This window comes from Alexandromys fortis, unplaced genomic scaffold (genome assembly GCF_014885135.2).
Source record: "Alexandromys fortis isolate MF-2015 unplaced genomic scaffold, M_Fortis_MF-2015_v1.1 scaffold_354, whole genome shotgun sequence".
NCBI lineage: Eukaryota > Metazoa > Chordata > Mammalia > Rodentia > Cricetidae > Alexandromys > Alexandromys fortis.
In genome coordinates, this window is record NW_026068227.1 from 17,378 (window position 1) to 37,512 (window position 20,135).

At 41.5% G+C, this 20,135-nt stretch overlaps 1 protein-coding gene across 1 annotated transcript in view; it reads left to right on the forward strand.

Annotated features, from left to right (window-relative positions):
- Positions 1-13,697: 13,697 nt before the first annotated feature.
- Positions 13,698-20,135, forward strand: part of Enpp3 (ectonucleotide pyrophosphatase/phosphodiesterase 3) — a 73,930-nt gene continuing 67,492 nt past the window's right edge. Inside the window, exons 1-2 of the mRNA XM_050130779.1 lie at positions 13,698-13,888; positions 18,186-18,261. Coding sequence (XP_049986736.1) covers positions 13,811-13,888; positions 18,186-18,261 — 154 coding nt within the window. The 5' untranslated portion in view covers positions 13,698-13,810. The remainder of the gene's footprint in view (positions 13,889-18,185; positions 18,262-20,135) is intronic.

Consider the following 20,135-nt stretch of genomic DNA (forward strand, 5'->3'; position numbering starts at 1 on the left):
AAGCATATGCCAAGAGAGTGCAGAAGCCCATAGAAGACAGACGAGGAAACTGTATCCTCTGGAACTAGAGTTACAAAGATGGGTGCTGGGAACCAAACCCAGGTCTTCTGGAAGAGCGGCCCCCACTCTTCACTACTCAGCCACCTCTGCAGCCTTTACTTCTATTACTGAAGGTAATTTAAGAAAAATCAATGACTTATAGTTGTTACCACATGTACAAAATATCATCACAGTAACATCCTAGAATAGTGCTAGACTCACTAACAACATTAGAGCTTCTCCGAGTTGCCAATTAAAATTAACCATCACAGACGCAAGTAGAAAACTCAAGCACGTCACAAGCGGCTGAGGTTTTCAGAACCCAGAAGCCTGCACGAAATCAAGACATATGGCAAATGCTTTTAAATCTCAGTGGCTCCCTTTTTAAGACATCTTTTGATACAGGCTCAATCTTTCCTAAAATCTGTGCCGTGCAACAATTATAAATTGTATCGCATTTCTGAGATTTCACTGTCCAAGAGATCTTATTCAGGTGACCAAACCTTTCTGACTTTATTTGTAATATTTGCAAGTTTGGTTACATAAAGAGGGTGTTTGCTGCAGGGAATCTGAAAATGAATCCATTGATGTGGGAGTGTCATATATCAATCTGTTGATTTCATTGGCTGAGCAATAAAGAAACTGCTGGCCCTGATAGGTTAAAAGATAGGTGGGCAGAATAAACAGGATAGGATGCGGGGCGGAAGAGGAAGTGAGGTCAGACTCTGCTCTGCTTCCGGACATACTCGACATCTCTGCTATGGAGCAGAGACACCATGCTCTGCTCTCCCAGGCAGCTGCAACCCACGATGGACTTAGGCTAGAATCTTCCCCGTAAGCGCACCTTGGGGTGCTTACACACATCATTAGAAATGGGCTAGTCCAGGTGCGAGAATTAGCCTGTAAGGGCTAGAGTTCATGGGCCAAGCAGTTCTTTAAATGAATACAGTTTGTGTGTTGTTATTTCGGGCATGAGCTAGCCAAGCGGCCGGGGTGTTGGGGACGCAGCCCCGCCGCTTCCTATTTCAACAATCCATAATTAAAAAAAAACCATTTTAGCTGGCACTGGCTGTATATAAAATCCCTGAAGGGCTATTAGAAAGTAGTACTGACTTAGCAAAACTCTAGAAGATTCTACTTAAGAAACCCAAATTAAAAAATTTAGAACAATAGCAACAATAACAAAACTTAAAAACAAACCAAGACACATCAATGGATGTTGCCTTAGTTAGGTTTCTGTTTGCTGTGATGAAAAGCGACTTGGGGAGCAAAGGGTTTATTTCATCTGACAATTGTAGTCTATCATGAAGAGAAATCAGGGCAGGAACTCAAGCAGTGTAGGAACCTGTATGAAGGAACAGAAGCAGAGGCCACTAAGCAATGCTGCTTACTGCTTTGTTCCTCATGGTTTGTTTGGTCTTTCTTATATGACCAAGGACTGTCTGTCCAGGAGTGACACCACCCACCGTGAGTTGAGCTTTCCCACATCAATAATTAATTAAGAAAGTGCCCTCACAGTTCTGTTTACAGACAACCTGATGGAAATATCTTCTCAATTGAGATTCCACTTTCCCAGGTAACTCTAGCTTGTGTCAAGTTGAGAAAAATTAACCAAAACAGTTGACTCCTTGTCAGCTTTGTTAAATTGGGAGCATAGCCCCCAGCCCCTGGCATCCATCCCAGCCAACCTGGCCTGGGAGTTGTATTGGTCTGGACTTCAAATCCCAGCATGCCAAGTCATGCTCCCCCACCCCCCCCCCAGCCCTGGGATCAACACCACTCCCACAGGGTATTTAAGTTAGATCCCAGAGGAGAAACACGTGGGCTCCCTGCTGTCCTGTCTCCCCACCATGCACTTGGCCGCCCAAGAGCATCATTCTTAATAAAATGACGGGCATTTTGATTTGGCTTGATTTGACCTAATTGGATTTCTTGCGCTGGCGGAGCTGCCCCTTTCTTATTAATTTTTACTTATCAAGCTTAACCCGCAAATATATCACCATCAAACCATAAGCTTCCCTTTCGTTTTGTCCTTAAGATCTCATTAATATTAATATCAAAATAGAAAACACAATCTAACTTGTAAAAGTCCCACAGCCTTGAAAAATTCCAATGACTTGAATGTTGAAGGTCTTTTCTATAAGTACAAAGTCTTTCAACAGTAGGGTTCCGTAAAATAAATAGCAAGTTAAATATTTTCTTACTACAAGAGGGAAGAGCCAGGGCACAGTTACAGTCAGGTCCAAGCAAAACCAAAAATTCAACAGGGAAAATAACTGAGTGTCTGGTGTCTGGGGGTTACTCACAGTCTTCAGAAATCCAAAGGCCTGGACAGCTTCACTTCCCTGGCTCTGTCATTTACAGAACACACAGCTCATCTTACAGGCTCAGGCAAGCTACTCCACAAATGCTGCTCTCCGTGGTGGTCACCCCACAGTCCTGACAACTCCTATATGCAGGAATCTCTAAAGGCTGCACCCTCACCAAAGACTTCCTATCTTTTCTTCAGGGACTCTGACTCTGACACAGGGTTCCTAGCGTCAGCGTCTTTCCATGACCCCTTCAATCCCAGGCTCTCCGCTGTCATGGAAGCTGCACCTTCGCCAGTCTCTCACAGCACCTAGCCTCAGCTGCTCTTTTTAGTTTGTTTATTTTTGTTTTTCTTTTTTGAGATAGGGTTTCACTTTGTAGGCCTGGCTTTCCTTGAACTCACTCGGTAGCCCAGGCTGGCCTTGAACTCAGAGATCTGCCAGCAAGTGCTGGAATAAAAGGCACAAACCGCCACCACCACTCTCAGCTGCTTTTCAACCCGACAGCTCTGGTGTGACTGAACCCAGTAATATGGGAGAGACTCGTATACATTATCAAGTTCTGCCGCTTGAGATGCAGTTTTGGCCCCCTCTGGACCACAGGGTGGAAAGAGTGTAAGTTAATAGGAAGGGGGCTGTGAAAAACCAAAATGCAAACCTACTGTGCTCATGTTTTTTCCAACTTGACACAACCTAAACATATCTGGGAAGAGAGAATCTCAAGGATTTGGCCCATAGAGAAGTTTGTGGAGCATTTTCTTGATTAATTATTGATGTGGGAGAGTCCAGCCCACTGTAAGTAGTGCTATATCTGGGCAGGTGACCATGGGGATATGAAGAAACAGGATAAACAAGCCATGAGGGGCAAGCCTGTAGTCAGTACTCCTCCACGGCCTCTGCTTCAGTTCCTGCCCTGAGTTCCTGTTCTGGTTTCCCTTAAGAATTGATTGTAAGTTGTAAGATGAAATTAACCCTTCTCCACAAGTTATTTTTGATTAGGGTGCTTATCACAATGATAGAAAGCAAAATAGGGCATCTACTCTCTGGTTAGCCAATTGAAAAACACAAAATAGAGTTTGGTGGCAGATGGCTAAATAATGCTGATCTTATATTTAGTAGACCACTAAAGGAAAACTCCAATGCCAGGTATGGGATCCCTGCATGGGAGTTGTTACTCTGGGAGGCTCCAAAGGGCCCTTCCCTCAAATGTAGGCTTTTGTAATGTCGCTTGATTGTCCACCAGAAACAGGTGAGATGATTCTACTGCCAGAGATACCAGACATCTTGAATACAAAACATAAGTAAGCCAAGGTGTAACTGAGCTGGACACTTCTTTCTGTTAGATGGCTTTCATAGTGTCAGATGGTATCATGTGACCTGCTAGGGAGGAGAAGGCATAAACTATCTGACCCAGCTCTGAACATTGAACTGCAATAACAAACTGCCAGGCAAATGTACCCATTGGTGTAATAGTGGTACAAATATTATGGGGGTAATTAACTGCTCCCCAATGAGAGGGAATCCATACCCAGACTGTAAACCCAGTCAAGAACTCATGTCTAAAGAACTCATGTCTTAAGCTCCAGCATGAAATAAACTAGTGGTGCATAGCTAAGTTGGCACAGCTTCAAATTTTCTTATAAATATCTGCATTAGTACATGCAAGGAAAGGGTATTATCAGCCTTAGTCAAAAAAGCTTCTTACTACAATGAGTGGAAGGAGGTGAAGGTAGAGACACATGGTTGCCCATTTATACCATTTATATCATCCCTTTAAGGCTCAGGGAACTCTGCAGAAAAGGTAGCGAGTATGAGCCAGAAGACAAAGGCTTGTGAAGTGCCATTTCTAAGCATCACATGGCTATGGCAATCATGAACTCATGGTAAGTGTGCTCATTGACACTAAGTCCACACAAATCAGGGCTAGAAAACAGTCAGCCTTGAGGGGGAAAGGGGCCACAGGGCTCTACCAGTTACTGATCAACTATTAGCAACTAGTGCATTTTGGGAGAAAAGGAGGCATAGTATGTAGCTGTATATTTACCAACTAGTCCACCAGAGTCTAATGGATAGTTCCAAACCCATGGCCCCACAGAAAGACCTTGTTAATTCTGGAATATAAAACAAGACAAAATGTCAAGGATATGGGAAAAAAAGAAATTTGTGGAGAAATGGGAGACTAATGGAGTAAAATGGAATTAAGAGAGGGTGTATTGGGAGCGAATAACTTGAATGCATTATATGTATGTATAAAATTCTCAAGGAACAGAATTTATTAATTTAAAAAGTGTGCAAAACCTGGATTTGATTATCTCAATGGAATCTTCTTAGCATTTTTTTTTTGAATTTTCGAGACAGGGTTTCTCCGTAGCTTTTGGTTCCTGTCCTGGAACTAGCTCTTGTAGACCAGGCTGGCCTCGAACTCACAGAGATCCGCCTGCCTCTGCCTCCCGAGTGCTGGGATTAAAGCTGTGCGCCACCACCGCCTGGCTCAATGGAATCTTCTTAATCTGAAAATATTTCTTTTGTTTTAGCAATGAATGATCCTACTTTCATATATTAGGTTTGAGTAGAGGAGAAAATGATGGAAAACAATTAGAAAAACCTACCAAGCCATCACAAGAAACTGGCTTTGTGATACAGATGCTTTACTTGAGAGAGTGGCTTTAATAACTTGACAAGAAGGAACTTGACATGCTTCTTTGAGCTATTCTTAACGTTTCTGAGTATTTGTATAGCAAAGCACATTCTTTTCATATTTATCTTCCACCATATCATATAGTTAGACAAGTTAGCCTAAAACAGTGTTTTCCATGGGGTTTACTCCACCTTTAAGGGTTTGAAATAACTTTTATACAGGAAAGGAGTTCTCATGGTTTGTTTGACAAGGCTGTGATTACAGGACTAGCATTCCACGATACCTCCCTTTGAGAATCACTGGCTTAGCATCATCAGAACTTGAAGAGTTTGTTATGACTTTTGACCCCGCTGTTACTAATTTAGCTTTTCCATCAGTCTGAACCTTCATCTCAGCGCAGAGTAAACGTATTCTAATGATTCAGTCTATGCATATTACTATCCTTGCTTTTGTATTTTAAATCTTGTAATCACAAAGTTAGGAAAATTCTTGAATCCTCTCCTCTGTTAAACACCATAGATCTATCCATTTAGGCTCCTTGGCTCATGGGCCAAATAACCTCTAGGCATTTCCTTTGATGACTATGGTTGTGGGAAATATAGCCCTTTAAACTTTTCTGTCTCCTTTCTTCTTTGTTCCACTGCACAGCATGGGTCAGACTTAGCTGACTACAGTGCCTGTGCATGGATGGCCACAATCTCAGCGGTAACCTGGGTCATTTCTGGGCTACATGCCCTGAGCTCTCTTTACTCTTCCCACCTGCTCAGCAGTGCAGAGACTACAGCTAGGGAACCACAGCACTGCTGCTTGCATGGGCAAAGGTGAGTCCTCATTTTGGCATCTCCAGACCTGGAGCAGCCTGAAGGCAGCAACGGATATGCTGCTACTGTGGGGTTGGGAATAAAATATTTACAAACTCTAAAAGTCTTTTCCTTTGTTGTTGCAAGGGAGAGGGCCACTTGTTTGTCCCAGCTGCCCGACTAGCTTACACCCGAGATAGCCACACAGAAGCTGTATTAATTAAATTACTGCTTGGCCCATTAGCTCTATCCTTGTATTGGCTAACTCTCACATCTTGATTTAACCCATTTCTACTAATCTGTGTATCACCACATGGCAGTGGCCTGCTGGGAAAGATTCAGCATATCTGACTTTGGCGGCTCCATGGTGGCTCTCTGACTCTGCTTTCTTCCTCCCAGCATTCAGTTCTGTCTTCCCTACCTGCCTATATTCTGCCTCATCAAAAGGCCAAGGCAGTTTCTTTATTCATTAACCAATGAAAGCAACACATAAACAGAAGGAACTTCTACAACATTTCCCCTTTTCTGTTTAAACAAAAAGGAAGACTTTATTTTTAACATAGTAAAATTAAATATAACAAAAGTTATCAAGCAAGAAGTCAGCTAAAATATTTATATCTACTTTATCTTTTATCATAACTAGGGAAAACTATAACTATAACTATAAATTCTTCAACTCAATCAAAGACTCCAGAGGGATATAATATTACCTAAGTAAACAGGAAGTGCATTGTAAGCAACTTCCAAATTGAGAGAGACATCTTGCTGCCTGGACAGTCACACAAAGTTTTTCTGTACTGTTGGGGCATCCATATTCAGCATACAGGCCCATAGTACCCAACAGACTTTTTCATGAAGCAGGGAATTTCAAAGACAGTTTAGTTATTTTCTTCTGTATCCTGAAGAATGTCTCACAGACTCTTTCATGAAGCAGGAACCCCTAGAGGATCATCTCACCTTTAGGCAAGTTCAGCAGTCATCTCTCTGTGGGTACTGAATGTCCAGTGAAGCAGTCCAGGCAAGAGCAGTGTCTTCCCCAAATGGCTCAGGAGCCTCTTCAATGCCAATCTTCCTCTTGAAGTGATTGGTGCTACCAGGAACAGATGTGTCTCACCATCATGAAAAGTCCTAAGTTATTAAAACATTTTAAATGCCATATTCTGAAGGTCTCTGAAAGATTTGAAGAATACCTATCTAACTGAAATATATCTCTATACATCTAGAAAATCTAATTAACACGACTACAAGCTTGACTATTACAGATGATTATCCATTAACAACCTATACTTCTTAATTATACATTTTTAAATGGACTGCACAAGCACATCTCAGTCAAGAGCAGAAATATACATACAAGATTGACCTTAAATTTGTATCAATAAACCAAGATCCATACCAATGCAAATCATTCATATCTGTATCATATCCCCCTTTAAATGTAAATAAACATTTATAGACAATATTTGGGAATATGGTCACAGTTCTGTCCATACAGCTTCCTACTGACTGGGAGCTCTGTTACTCAGGTTTTTCATGGTGTATCCTGTGTGCTAGGTTCATCTCAGTCAGCAGTTGGGCGAAGTAATTTTTTGAGGGTGTTCACGGCAATCTTTCAGGGGGTGTGGTCTATCATACCATATTGGTCTAGAAGCAATCCACAGGTTCTCATCTTCTCTCAAAACAAAAGAAGAACCTCTTTTCCCAAGCAACATGTCATTAGACCCAAATTCTGAAACAAGATACCTTTATAATATACATGCTTGTTTAGCTTTGCAGCCCATACAATGAAATGTCTCTCTGTACTTAGCTCTTTCATAGTCAAAAAATTAAAAGAAAACACAATTTTGGCTTTACAGCAGCAATAATGGTGGACATTGCTGTGGCTGCCATAGTGGCTATGGCTGCTGGAGTTGCCATTAGTCGGTCAGTTGATTCTGCTAGTACAATGGATACCTTATAAGGGCAGGTTGCAAATGCCTTGGCTACTCAAAATAAATACTGCAGTTGAATTTGCAATTGGTTTTAGTTCAAGACCACTGTAAGGTTACAACTTAGCAGTTACTGTGAAAATCCTTAATGCTGCTATTCATGGACCCTGGAGTGCACAATTTACAAATTGACTCATAAGATTATTCTAGTTAGCAACACCAGGGTCCTCCTACCAGTGCTGAGACCTTGCTTTTAGGTTAGGGCTCCAACTTGCGCCCAGACTCATTAAGGATTGAGCAGGCTCAGCCTCTTTGGAGTGCTTATATGTGCTGGAGTGTCATCTTCATGTTTTCATGGTGCCAGAGCCAGAGGCAAGCTCAGGTCAATGTCACCACATGGTGAGTCCTCTTAGCTATTGCTCAGAGGATCTTTCAACATAAATCTGGCTGACACATGGTGATGGGTGACTAGTGAGCCAATGGCAGAAAAGGTTTTTGGGGGGCTGCCTTAACCTAAGACAGGAAATGTGTTTTGACCTGGATGCTTTCCCATGACGGGTAAGGGATGTTGCCTGACATCCAATGCCACCTAAGACAGGCCTAGTCATGTAATTTATAAAAAAAAAAAGGGGGGGGGACCTTTAGAGACCACAGGTCTACCCCTCCTCCTGGGACTTGTATTGAGGCGAGCTTGCAGTTTCTGACTAAACATCTCCAGCAAAACATCCTGTTTGTTCCAGTGCTCTCTCCTTATCTTTGGCAAAAGGAACTCTCGTAGCACTTCCCTAACACAGCTGTAGTGCCTTAGAACTTGTCAAGGGCAATGCTAGCCCTTCAGCTCCCTCCTGGTCCCATTCTGACCAGTGACCTTTTTCCTTCCCTTCCCAGGAGACAGCATTAAGAGCTGGATACAAATTTGTTCTGTTTTTACCCTTGGAATGACAAATTCAGTTTCTTTATTTTCTTCAATTCAAAAATCATTATTTTTTTAGGGCTAAACCTGGCAGAATACAAATTTTTAGGCTTATTAAAACTGCTAACTTATTATAGACTGTTAGGAAATACAAATTAGTCAGTCATCCTTAAAGTACTGATATAATTAATTACTGGGATAAGCCTTATTTAGGTCCCTGTATTTGTTTTCTAAGTCAAACTTAAAGCAAGTAATGAGAAACAAAGTTTGTCTAATTAGCTATACCTAGGCAGCCCTCATACTTCAGAGATCTGCAGAATATGGCATTTAAAGTAATGATGAAAGTTTATTGTTTTAAATAGAGACTCCAAGATCCTAACAGTGGCTTAAGGTCTCCAAATAAGATCATGGGACACCATGATGTCTTCACCTGGATTATGATGACACTGGCCACTGGCTGAGATGCCCCAGTGCAATACCTGTTGCCAGTACCTGGTCCAAATTGTGGGCAAACAGCAGGACATTGGGTAATTGATTGCACCACTTGGGTCTAGACAAAATAAGGTCAGTATTTCCCATGTCCCTCTTCCACAGGGGGGAAAATGCCTTATAGGCCTGGCTAAGACTGTAAGACTGCTGTTCTAGATACTTCTGCCTCCGATGCTATAGAAACCTGGGTATGGATAACTGTATATGGAGTCTGGTCCCTCTCAGCTTTTAATAGATTTGTAAACTACTTGGTGTGTATGCAAATATCATTTAGTCATCCTTTTGGGATCTCTGATAGTACTGATGGCTAGGCTAGCTATAACTTTGTTAGCTTAGCTTAGCAGCAGCAGGCAACAAGACTATGGTCAACTTGTTAGCTAATTTTATGTATATATAGAAGTCAAGCTTTACTTTTTCTAAGGCTACTAGTTCTCTTGATTAAAAAGGATGTTTTAAGAAATATAAAGGTCTGAGGATATAAAAGTTCATAAGCTTAGAGGGTCTAAAAAGTGACTTAAGATTAAATACAGGTTAAGATATGGAAAATGGTTCTGATTTCTTTCCCTTCCATGATATAGTTCTGATAAGCTGATAGAGTAATGGCTACTTACTGTTTGGGTCACAAGCTCATGATTTAAGATTTATTCTGCTGGTTGCCATTTCAATATGAACTTAAAGGTGTTTCTCATCAGGCCAAAGGCATCTCTGTCCAATCCATAACTGCCTTCCTGGAAAACAGAAAAATATAAATGCTTCTAATCAAAATCTGTAGTTTTTGCTAGGACTCAAAGGTATGAATCTATGCCTCTATTTACAGATACCCGTTATTTGCTTTTATCTATGATATGAATTTCAGTATGAGCCTAAAAGTTTCAAATGCATTATTTTCCTTTAAGTACATAAATTTTAACTTCTATTCCTAGTTTAAACTTATCTCAGTAGGGTTCTACTTGGCTGGCAGACACATCTAAGCATCAGTTGCTGACTACAACCTGCTCTAAATAACCGCAAGCCCTGGACTTCTGAAAGCTGATGTGAACCAGTCCAGCTGAAGTGAATGCACCCTGTCTCTTCAATAGAGTCAGTGAACCAGATGCTTCCAATGAGTGCCCCATTGCCTGAGTTCCCTCCTTTTCTTTGTCTAACCTTTCAGTCTACTTGGGCACTGTTGACAATGCCCCAATGTCAGCTTGAACTAGTTGCAGAATGGAACAGGTCATCCCATGCTCCCTTGCCCAAAATAGGTTGAAAGTCGGAGACAAGGGGGAACTCCCTAGCATGGGGGACAAAATGGCTACCTATAATGCCCGTTGATATACCAGACCATGGGATATTGTGTACTACTAGTCAGGCTTGTTCCGAGAATAACCTATGACATTGATCAGGAGTTCCTAGACTCATGCAGCAAGGATGGAGCCAGCCCTCAGGGATATGGAGACATAAGAGAGAGTCTGTGACAGCCCTCACCCTTAGCCTACATTTAGGTGCTAGCCTGGAGGGACTGGGTACAGGAATCTCAGCACTAGTAACCCAGAATCTCCCTGGTGGAGGTAGTTTTGCAGAACAGGAGGTGATTAGCTCTTCTTACAGCAGGGTGCGCTCTGTGCAGTACTAGGGGAAGAATTAGAAGACTTTAAGACAATCCTGAAGCCATTTTTGACAATTCTGAATCCTCTCAGCCTCTGTGCCCTAGTGCTTCCCCTCCTCCCCTGGGAACCAAGGACCTAACAGCTACACGGCACGTACTCAGTTCCTGAACAATTACCCATATACGTATGTTTTGGTTCGGTTCCCTGGGAAACAGGGTCAAAATGACCTCTTACCGCATCTGATCTGGCAACAGCTCTCCAGTCAATTATTGGTAATAGCCCAATCAGAATAGTCAAAGAACAACCCCCCCCTTGCTTCTGTGGCCCCTTTAAAAGTAGACTGTACCAGCTATTTGAGGTCTCTCGGCTTCTCAAATGCTGAGGGACCCTGTCATGACAGAATTAATAAAATCCTCATGCTTTTGCATCGGCTGTGGTGTGTGAGATGGTCTCTGGGGGCGACTCCTCGGTGTTTGGATGCTAGAGTCCAACAGAATGTTGTTTCTTCACAGATTATTCGGGAATAATCAAAGACAACATGGCTCAAGTTAGAGAAGGATGGCAAAATGGAGACCAGCCAGGGTTGGTTTGGAACCTGGTTTAATAGCTCCCCTTGGTTGACCACTCTCATCTCTACTCTCTTGGGACCCTTGGTAATTCTGCTTTTGTTATTGTTTTTTGGGTCTTGCTTTCTTAACCAGTTAGTGAAATTCATGGAAGACAGGTTGGGTACAATACAATTTATGCTCCAGAGATCATAAATTTACAGTCCCCCCAGGACTGAAGATGCTTATGAGTTAACTGTCAGGAACCCATGATTGGGCTCACTATAGTTACTAGAACAAGGGGGAATGAAGGACAAAAGTTCCTCCATTTTGTCCTCTTCCTCCATCTTGTGTCTTGTGTAAGCTATTTTCCATAAAACACTCCAGTCCTCAGAAATGGCTAGGGGCAAAAGTAACGCGCTAGCCAACTGGAAATTACAGATAACTGTAGAATGTCCCCACCCGAAGGTCAGCTGATAAAAAAACTTGACAAGCAACAGGTGAGGGTGAGGTTCGAAAATAAAAAAAATTTGTGAAAAGTTCCTAGGCACGAGTCAATCAGGATTGAACTTGTCACCCCAAACCCTGGTAATGTAACTTTCCTGGGTTTTGCCTTTAAATAATGCTCTCTAGAAGGGTGGAGTATCTCCTCTTGCTGCTGAGCTGACAGGGTCCCTATGGGTATGAACGATAATAAACCTTGCTTTTGCATTTCGGTGAGTGGGTCTCCCTGGTCGTCTTTTGGGGTCCTCATGGACTGGGCACAACAGCTTATAGTTTCAGGCATTAGTCCATTATCATCATGGCAGGGAGCATGGTAGCAGGCAGGCAGACAGTACTGGAGAAGTAGCTGAGAGTTCTACATTCTGATCCTTAGGCAAAGAAAAAGAGATAGAAACAGAGACAGAATCAAAGCCCTCCTTCAACAAGGCCACATCTCCTAATACTTCTAATCCTATCAGATAGCATCAATCCATGGTGACTAAACATTCAAATATATGAGCTTATGGGAGCCATTCTTATTCAAATTGCCACACATACTATTTTGTGTTTGCTTAAAAATAATTCTTTTTTTTCCTTCTTTTCTTTTTCTTTTTTTTTTTTTCAAGACAGGGTTCCTCTGTAGCTTTGAGGCCTGTCCCGAAACTAACTCTTGTAGACCAGGCTGGCCTTGAACTCACAGATATCCACCTGCCTCTGCCTCCCAAGTGTTGGGATTAAAGGCATGTGCCACCACTGCCCAGCCTGAAATAATTCTTAAATTGGGGACATTATAAAATGTAAGACACAGTCTTCACAGAATGAACAGACTTCATTGTTGTTTCAGGTTTCCATTATAGCTAAACATGTTTCTATTTGATTTTAGCCAATTTATTTACTTAATTATATATAGGGAGGGTTGTTACGTGTTCATGAGTGCAGGTACCCTTGGAGGTCTAAGTACCCTCCAGAAGCTGGAGTTACAGGCAGTTGTAAGCCTTCTGATGCACGGATTTCATGCTGGAAATTCAGGATGGGTCCTCTGCAAGAGCAGTATACACTCTTAATTGCTGAATCCTCGCTTTAATCCCTATATTTTTTTTGAGTAGTTATTTTATTTGTCTGTATGTGTGTGATAGTGTTCTTGGAGGACTGTTGTTTACATCTGTGCACAAGTGTGTGTGCTAATACTCTTGGGGCCAGAGGAGGGCATCAGATCCCTTGGAGCTGGAATTGCCTGTGTTTGGGAGCAGCCTGATATGACCTCGGGGTACTAAAATTCTTTCTCTGCAGGAGCAGAATGTGCTCACAACTGCACACCATCTCTCCAGCTCTCAAACGTTTTATTAAATGCACTCATTTTCCACCGTAACCTGAAGTCTATATAAATATACCGACTTCCTGTCACACGGCTTCTTGTTTGACGTTACTTTCAAGGAAAACAAATGATCACTTTCTCATGTCTCTAACGTCAGCACTTGAGAGACCGAGAGAGAAGGGCATGGAAAACGTGAGGACACCAGGTTACTGTGCAAGATCCTGCTTCAAAAGAAAAGCTAAATCAAAATGCAGAAAAGCAATGGAGCTGGGGGTGAAGCTCACTTGGTAGAGTGTTTGTAGCTGGTATGAAATCCTGGGTTCAATTCCCAGCACTTGGCAAATAGAGCGTGGTGGCCCTTGCTGTATAATCGTAGTATACAGATTACCCAGAGGTAGTGGGGACTTTTGCTCCTGTCACAAGCAAACAAACAAAACCAAAACAAATAATAGATTTTAAAAACATTGATTAATGTATTATTCATGCTATCTACATATCCTGTCTACTGCAGACTATAATATCTCAGGCTAAAGAGCAGTTGTCCACAATGCCCGAGAAACGGACTTTACTCTGTGGGCAACCCTCTTCCACCACGGCTTTTCCCTCCCGGATTACCCAATCACTCCAGAGCTCTGCTCTTCTCTGGTATTTAAAAGGCAGTCACAGCTGTGGCCCTCAGGACAGTTTCTTTTTTCCCTGACTGGAGAGAGGAAAGAGCATTATTGTCTTCTTGCTAAACAGGTTTGCAGGGCCACAGGAACAATGGACTCCAGGCTAACCTTAGCCACAGAGGAGCCCGTTAAGAAAGACAGTCTCAGGAAATACAAAATCCTTTGTGTGGTGAGTACAGTTGTTGATTTTAGTCTTACAAGCTTGGTGGCAGATGTGAGGTGCATGCTTCTCCGAGGCTTGTGTTTGTTTGTGCTGCTATTTAGGTTAAAATGTCAAGTAACTGTGTCCAGCTTTGTCCTTCCTGACTGCAAAGCAAGTTAGCATTATTAATTACATTCCGTTAGAACTTTGAATTATAATCGGTGAATATTCTGCTAAAAGTCAGAAAACTAGAACACTTTGCACTGTTTTTTTTTTCTTCCCCCACATGTTTATAGTTAGAGTTCAAGCCATTTTTGAACGGTATGAATATTGCAAGAGCAAACATTTAGTGAATGAAATCATTACCAGATATGTTTTGGGGAACTTGATTTTATCAGTATTTTATTTCGACTTAACTTCCACGTAGAGATAGGTGTCTGTTGTTGTTTCCTTGCTCACCTTCATCTTTTTATACTGTCTATCTACTATCTACCCTGTCCCAAAATACAATGTTAAAAATCTCTTTGGTTTTATTAGTCTGTTTTTGCCCTTCATCATCGAACTTTGGGAGAAATGGGGGGTTCTGTTCAGCACCCTAATTTCTCATGGCTCATTCCAGTGTCTGCTCTGTCTCCCCTGACCCCAGCTCTGCACCATCTCCACTTCTAATTTGAATGGCCCTGGCCCTAACAACAGTGCATGGATGCATGGATGTTGTTGAAGCTTAAGACTCGCTTGTTTTTTTTTTTGTTTTTTTTTTTTTTTTTTGGCTGATCTACCTTTATCTTCACTGAATGTTTTCCCTCATTTCCCTCATCTTATCCGTTTTTTTTTTTCTTGTTTCATCTGGCAATCTCTGTGTTCTCTTGTGATATTAAGTCACACCTGCCCTCCACTCAAGACTAAGCCACAATCTCTGACTTCTTGCCAGGTCTTGCTCCCTTACCTTGCTCCTATCCAGCACCATGTCTGTCTTAACTGTGGCTTTCCTCGGACTCCTCTAGGCTAGCACAAGCCACCACTCCTTTCTCTAGTAAGTGAGAGAAGGCAGGGCAATGAGCACAGTGATAATGGTAATCTAAACCCTCAACCAGTTCTCAGTATTAATCTTTCCAGGAATTACCAAGCAACTTTTATGCTATTAGCTTTATCTCATCTTTTCATCTCAAGGAATCAAAATCCCTTGGGAGCGAAACTTGTGTGTTCTGTGTATTTTTCTTTTCTTGCCGAGGCACCCATGGGCATGCACACAAGTCTGGGTTCACCTTACAGAAGACCTCCACTTCTCTTTCTTTGTGAGACAGGGTGTTTCTCTGAGACCTGGAGATTTCTGATTAGGAGAGTCTGGACTGGCCTTGGAGCCACAGGGATGTTCCTGTGTCTTCTCCCCGACAGAACATGCCACCAGGCCAAGCTCTTTTGTGATTTGGGTTCTGGATACTGAATTCAGATCCTTGTGTATTTATTTATAAGGTACACTCTATACTGACTAAGTTATCTCTCCCTATATGTTAGGAAGTTCATTATATTAAAATTATACCTTAAAAAAGATTCTAATGGTTCTCTTTCTCTCTTTCTCTTAATGTTTCAGTGAGTATGGTGGTATATGCCTATTATCATAACACTTTGATGGTAGAGGCAGAAGAATCAGGTGTTCAAGGTCTTCCTCAGTTATATACAAAGTTTGAGGCTGGCTGGTCTGATCTCCATGAGACCCCATTTCAAAAACAAAACAACAAAAGTAAACTAAAAAAAAATAACACATTTCAAGATTTCTACACATTCCTCTTATATTTTATTCAGCCAAACTGAAGCCAAATGTTGAGTTCTCAGTAAACTTTGGAGTCCAGAATCTTTTTCCTACTTTGTGCTCAGCATAAGGCAGCTTAAGATGCACGTGTATTCCAGTGTCCAGAGGATCAAATAAATTACACATTAAAAGTGAGCATGAATCTTTGGCTGCCAAGGAACTTACAGAATAAGAAAGAAAAGGAAAGGAAACCATAAATGCATGGAGTAAATACAAAATCATGAAAAATGTAAATTTTAGCATTGCAAAATTTTAAAGCACAGGAAGGGTAGCCAGACCCTTTTTTGGTTAGCTTTGCTTTGTGTTTTTTTTTTTCTTTTCTTTTCTTTCTTTTTTTTTTTTTTTAGCAAGTTTGAGTGGAGAAGACACAAGAGAAAAGATGTAGGACAAAGTATATTATTCTGTAAATCTGCAGCGTGTTAGGTTTACCATGAATAGTTGATCAACGTTGGCCTTAGGCTTTCTAATAATTCTTGTAGGGGACAACTGTGGTTCCTAGGTACTGTGACTAGGGGTTAACTACTTATTAATGTTTTTTTTTTCCCTTTTTTTGGGTGTGTGTATTTTTCCAGATAGGGTTTCCTTGTTTTTTTTTGTTTGTTTGTTTGTTTGTTTTGGTTTTTCGAGACAGGGTTTCTCTGTAGCTTTGGAGTCTGTCCTGGCACTTGCTCTGTAGACCAGGCTGGACTCGAACTCACAGAGATCCGCCTGCCCCTGCCTCACAAGTGCTGGGATTAAAGGCGTGCTCCACCTGGAACTCACTTTGTAGACTAGCCTGGTTGTGAAACCAGAGATCTGCCTGCCCCTATATCCTGAGTGCTGGGATTGACGGTGTGCTCCATCGTCACCCACTAATATTGTTCTTAAGTAGTGTTTACACTCACTGCCTCTCATTAAGCAGATGCACATTCAAATCTGGTACTCCAGTACAATTGGAGACCTCTGGGAAAATTGTTTTAATATTATATTAATGTGTCTTTTTGGCCACTGTATTTACTTTTGTGGTAAAAGTTAATGTGTTAATTTTTAAGTCGATTTTCAAAACACAAACTCCTTGAAGTCAACAGTTTGTGTTGTTCTTCATTATGTAAACAGTTTTGATACTACATTTGTTCCCTTGTTATCTTTCAAGAAAGGGTTTCTCTGTTGCTTTGGAACCTGTCCTGGAACTAGCTCTTCTAGACCAGGATGGCCTTGAACTCAAAGAGATCCGCCTGCCTCTGCTGGGATTAAAGGCATGCCCACCACTCCCCAGCTACTATATTTGTTCTTTTGCAAGGTCTACTGTTTCCTTTTAAATTAGAATCAAATTATTTTATTTTCAAAAGTCATTTGAACTTATGTCTATTACCACTGTTTTAAATTTTTTTTTAAATTACAGTTATTGAGGGGCATACACATATGATAGCATATAGTCAGAAGTGGGGTTTTCTCCTTCTGCTCTGTGGGATCCAGGGATCAAACTGAGGCCATCACCTTTACCCACTGAGGCATCTCACTGGACCCTGCTACCGTTCTTTGTGGCCACGTCCAGCACGTCCAGCCCTCAGCCGTTACTCTTATCACCTGAAGTCCTGGTTTAGGTAACAGAATCTAATCACATCACCATTTAATCTGATGGAAGCAGGGAGTCCCTCTCCTGCAGTGCTTTGTTGGCGGTAGTTATCACAATGACCTAAACAGTTTTTGGTCCAGAGGCTTCCAAATCATACAAAGCAGGCCCTTCCAGTGAATCACTTACATGCTGTTTGTTAACAGACGTTAATTATTTCCCTTGTCCTCTGATGGACAGCACAAAAACAAAAGACATGGCTAATGAGCAACGAGGCACTTAAGGGTTTCAAAGTTCTACTGGATGCCAGAATCATTTCCTACCACAGTTCTCCAAGGAAAAGCCTAGAGGAAACACACACACACACACACACACACACACACACACACAAAACCCTGGGAAAGGGGACAGTAAATACCTCCCGTGGTTTTAATTAATGCTTTTATTCAATATGGAGTTAAGCATACATTTGAATTATTAAAGTGTTTGAACTTTGGACATGTATAATAAATGGTGTACAAAACATTTTCTCATGGAATTAGGATGGATCTTCATCACTAGAGTCCTGGTCTAGCATGCACAGAGTCCTGGGATTGGTCTCCAGCACTGCGTTAGGCAGGCATGGTGGCACAAACCTGAAGTCTCACAAGTAGGTTGGCAGGGTGATCAGTTTAAGGTCATCCTAGGCTACAGCCTAGGCTACAGGAGAACTTCTTTCAAAAGCAGATACAAACAAAAATAAGTAATTTTTTCCAGATCTCTTTTTATCAGATAGTGAATAAAATAACATGCTTTGGTCATTGTTGCATCTGGTATCTTTTGTAATCAGATAGCAAATCTTGTAATTTTGTAAGCTGCTTGTACTTAGTATTGACCGATGAAGGAAAGATACTTCTCTGTCATTTTGTCTATATTTAAAAAAAAAAAAACATAGAGCTGACTTCTCCTTCTTTTTGTAATAGGTTCTTCTTGCTTTGTTGGTGATTGTGTCGCTTGGATTAGGCCTGGGACTTGGGCTCAGGAAACCTGAACAGCAAGGTATATCCCCTGGCATTTTTTGCCAACAAAAAATCAAAAATCAAAATCAAACAAACAAAATAAACAGTCTCTTCATTCTTCTGGCTTTAATTCATTCAAACTTGTTTTTCCCCAGGTCTGTTTGCCCCACCTCCACCCCACCCTATTTGCCTCGTAATCAACTTTAGTCTTTGTTCTTTCTGGACTGTACTCTTTCACCCTCACGTGCAAAATGCAAAGCAAAGTAAAAAGAACTCTGGTAACTAGTTGTCGGCATACTGCCTCAGTTCCCCCTGTAACTAGAAATACCCGACGACTCTGTCCAGCCTCTGGACCTCTCTGCTGTGGCATCCTCTTAACGCCACTAAATCCAATCCCCTAACCTCTGCTTTCTCCAGCCTTTAGACTTTCGCTGTATCAGCCTCTTGAGCTCCCAAAGTCTTCGCTGCTCTGCCTACCTCCTCTGTGCCTTGAGAGCGTGTTAATATTGCCCATCTTTCACCTCCCGCTATGTGCTTAATCCATACCAAATTCTTAAAATGTAGAACATCATAAAAGCTTCATTTTTTTCCTTATAAGAAGCAAAAAAAAAAAATAGGAGATACATGCCTCTAACTATAAAATCATATTCCCTTTGTTTTTATCCTACTTGTGTGAATATCAAATATATCATTTATAAGTAATAATAACATTTTCTGTAATTATAAAAAATTTTATTTAGTATCATGCAAATGTGCATGATATTTATGCATGTGGTGTGTGTGTGTGTGTGTGTGTGTGTATGTATGTGTGTGAGTGGACACCACATGTGTAGAGACCAGAAGACAAGAATCTGGGGAGTTTGTTCTCTCACTTTTTCTGGGGTGCTCAAGACTGAACTCAGGTTGTCAGGCTTGTATGAGAAGTTCCCTTAACTTTCTGAGTCATCTTATTGGCTGGTCTTCTGTAATTCTTAGTAGATTGTGTTGGCGTTTTTACTAAGGTGAACTATAAGGCTGTTTGTAACTCATCGGATACTGCTTTCCATGTCCATTTGGCTCCATTGAGAAAAATCTTAGCATCTCTTTATCAGGGAGGCTCTTGGGAGAAGCTAGCTGGCAGTTCTCCAGACATACTGTCATTTAAGAATTTTCACACAGTTCTTCCACGCAGCATAGGAACACGGCAGAGATTTTTTTTTTAAAGTGAATACTAGCTGGAAAATTCCCGCCATCTTGTGGCCATTGGACTGCTGTGTCTCAGGAGGGTGCTGCTGTCCCTGGCTGGAATGATCCTTAGCAAGCTGCATTAGCGGTATTCTTTGTACAAATGGGCATCATTTCTTGACTGTTTTATCCTCCAAATTGCATAAGTTGACTGCAAAAGGCCTATGCTAATCTCTGAACAAAATCCCCTATTGTCTCAGATCTTTCCCCTGTTCCTTACTTCCTTATACCTACTGGCTGGCTTCCCAGATGGTTCTCCTTTCTCCTCTCCTCTTCATCTCAGGTCTGAGCCTTCCTGCCAGCATCTCAGTCTTCCTTCCTCTCCCACTCAGGGCCCCTTCCACCTTGTTCATCCTTTTCAATATTTCTTGGCATATAGCACAGTCAGCTCTGTTATTCTTTATTCATTCATGTCTAGTCCCTTCAGCCCCAATGTGGAACAATTTTTAACCCTTCTCCACTCCATGTAACCCTCATTTGCAAGGTAAATTGTTCCTTGTGTGGATTTTAAGAACGTGTGTGTGTTCGTACACACTGATTACCATGTGTGCACATATCTTTTACTTAGTCACTAAAAATTGAATGTTGTCTTATGTTCTATGATTTTCTAATTAGGATATAGCGAAGACAACAGACTAAAGTCCTTTCAAGAATGTACATTTCTAGACTGAAGATGAAGCCCTGTTAATA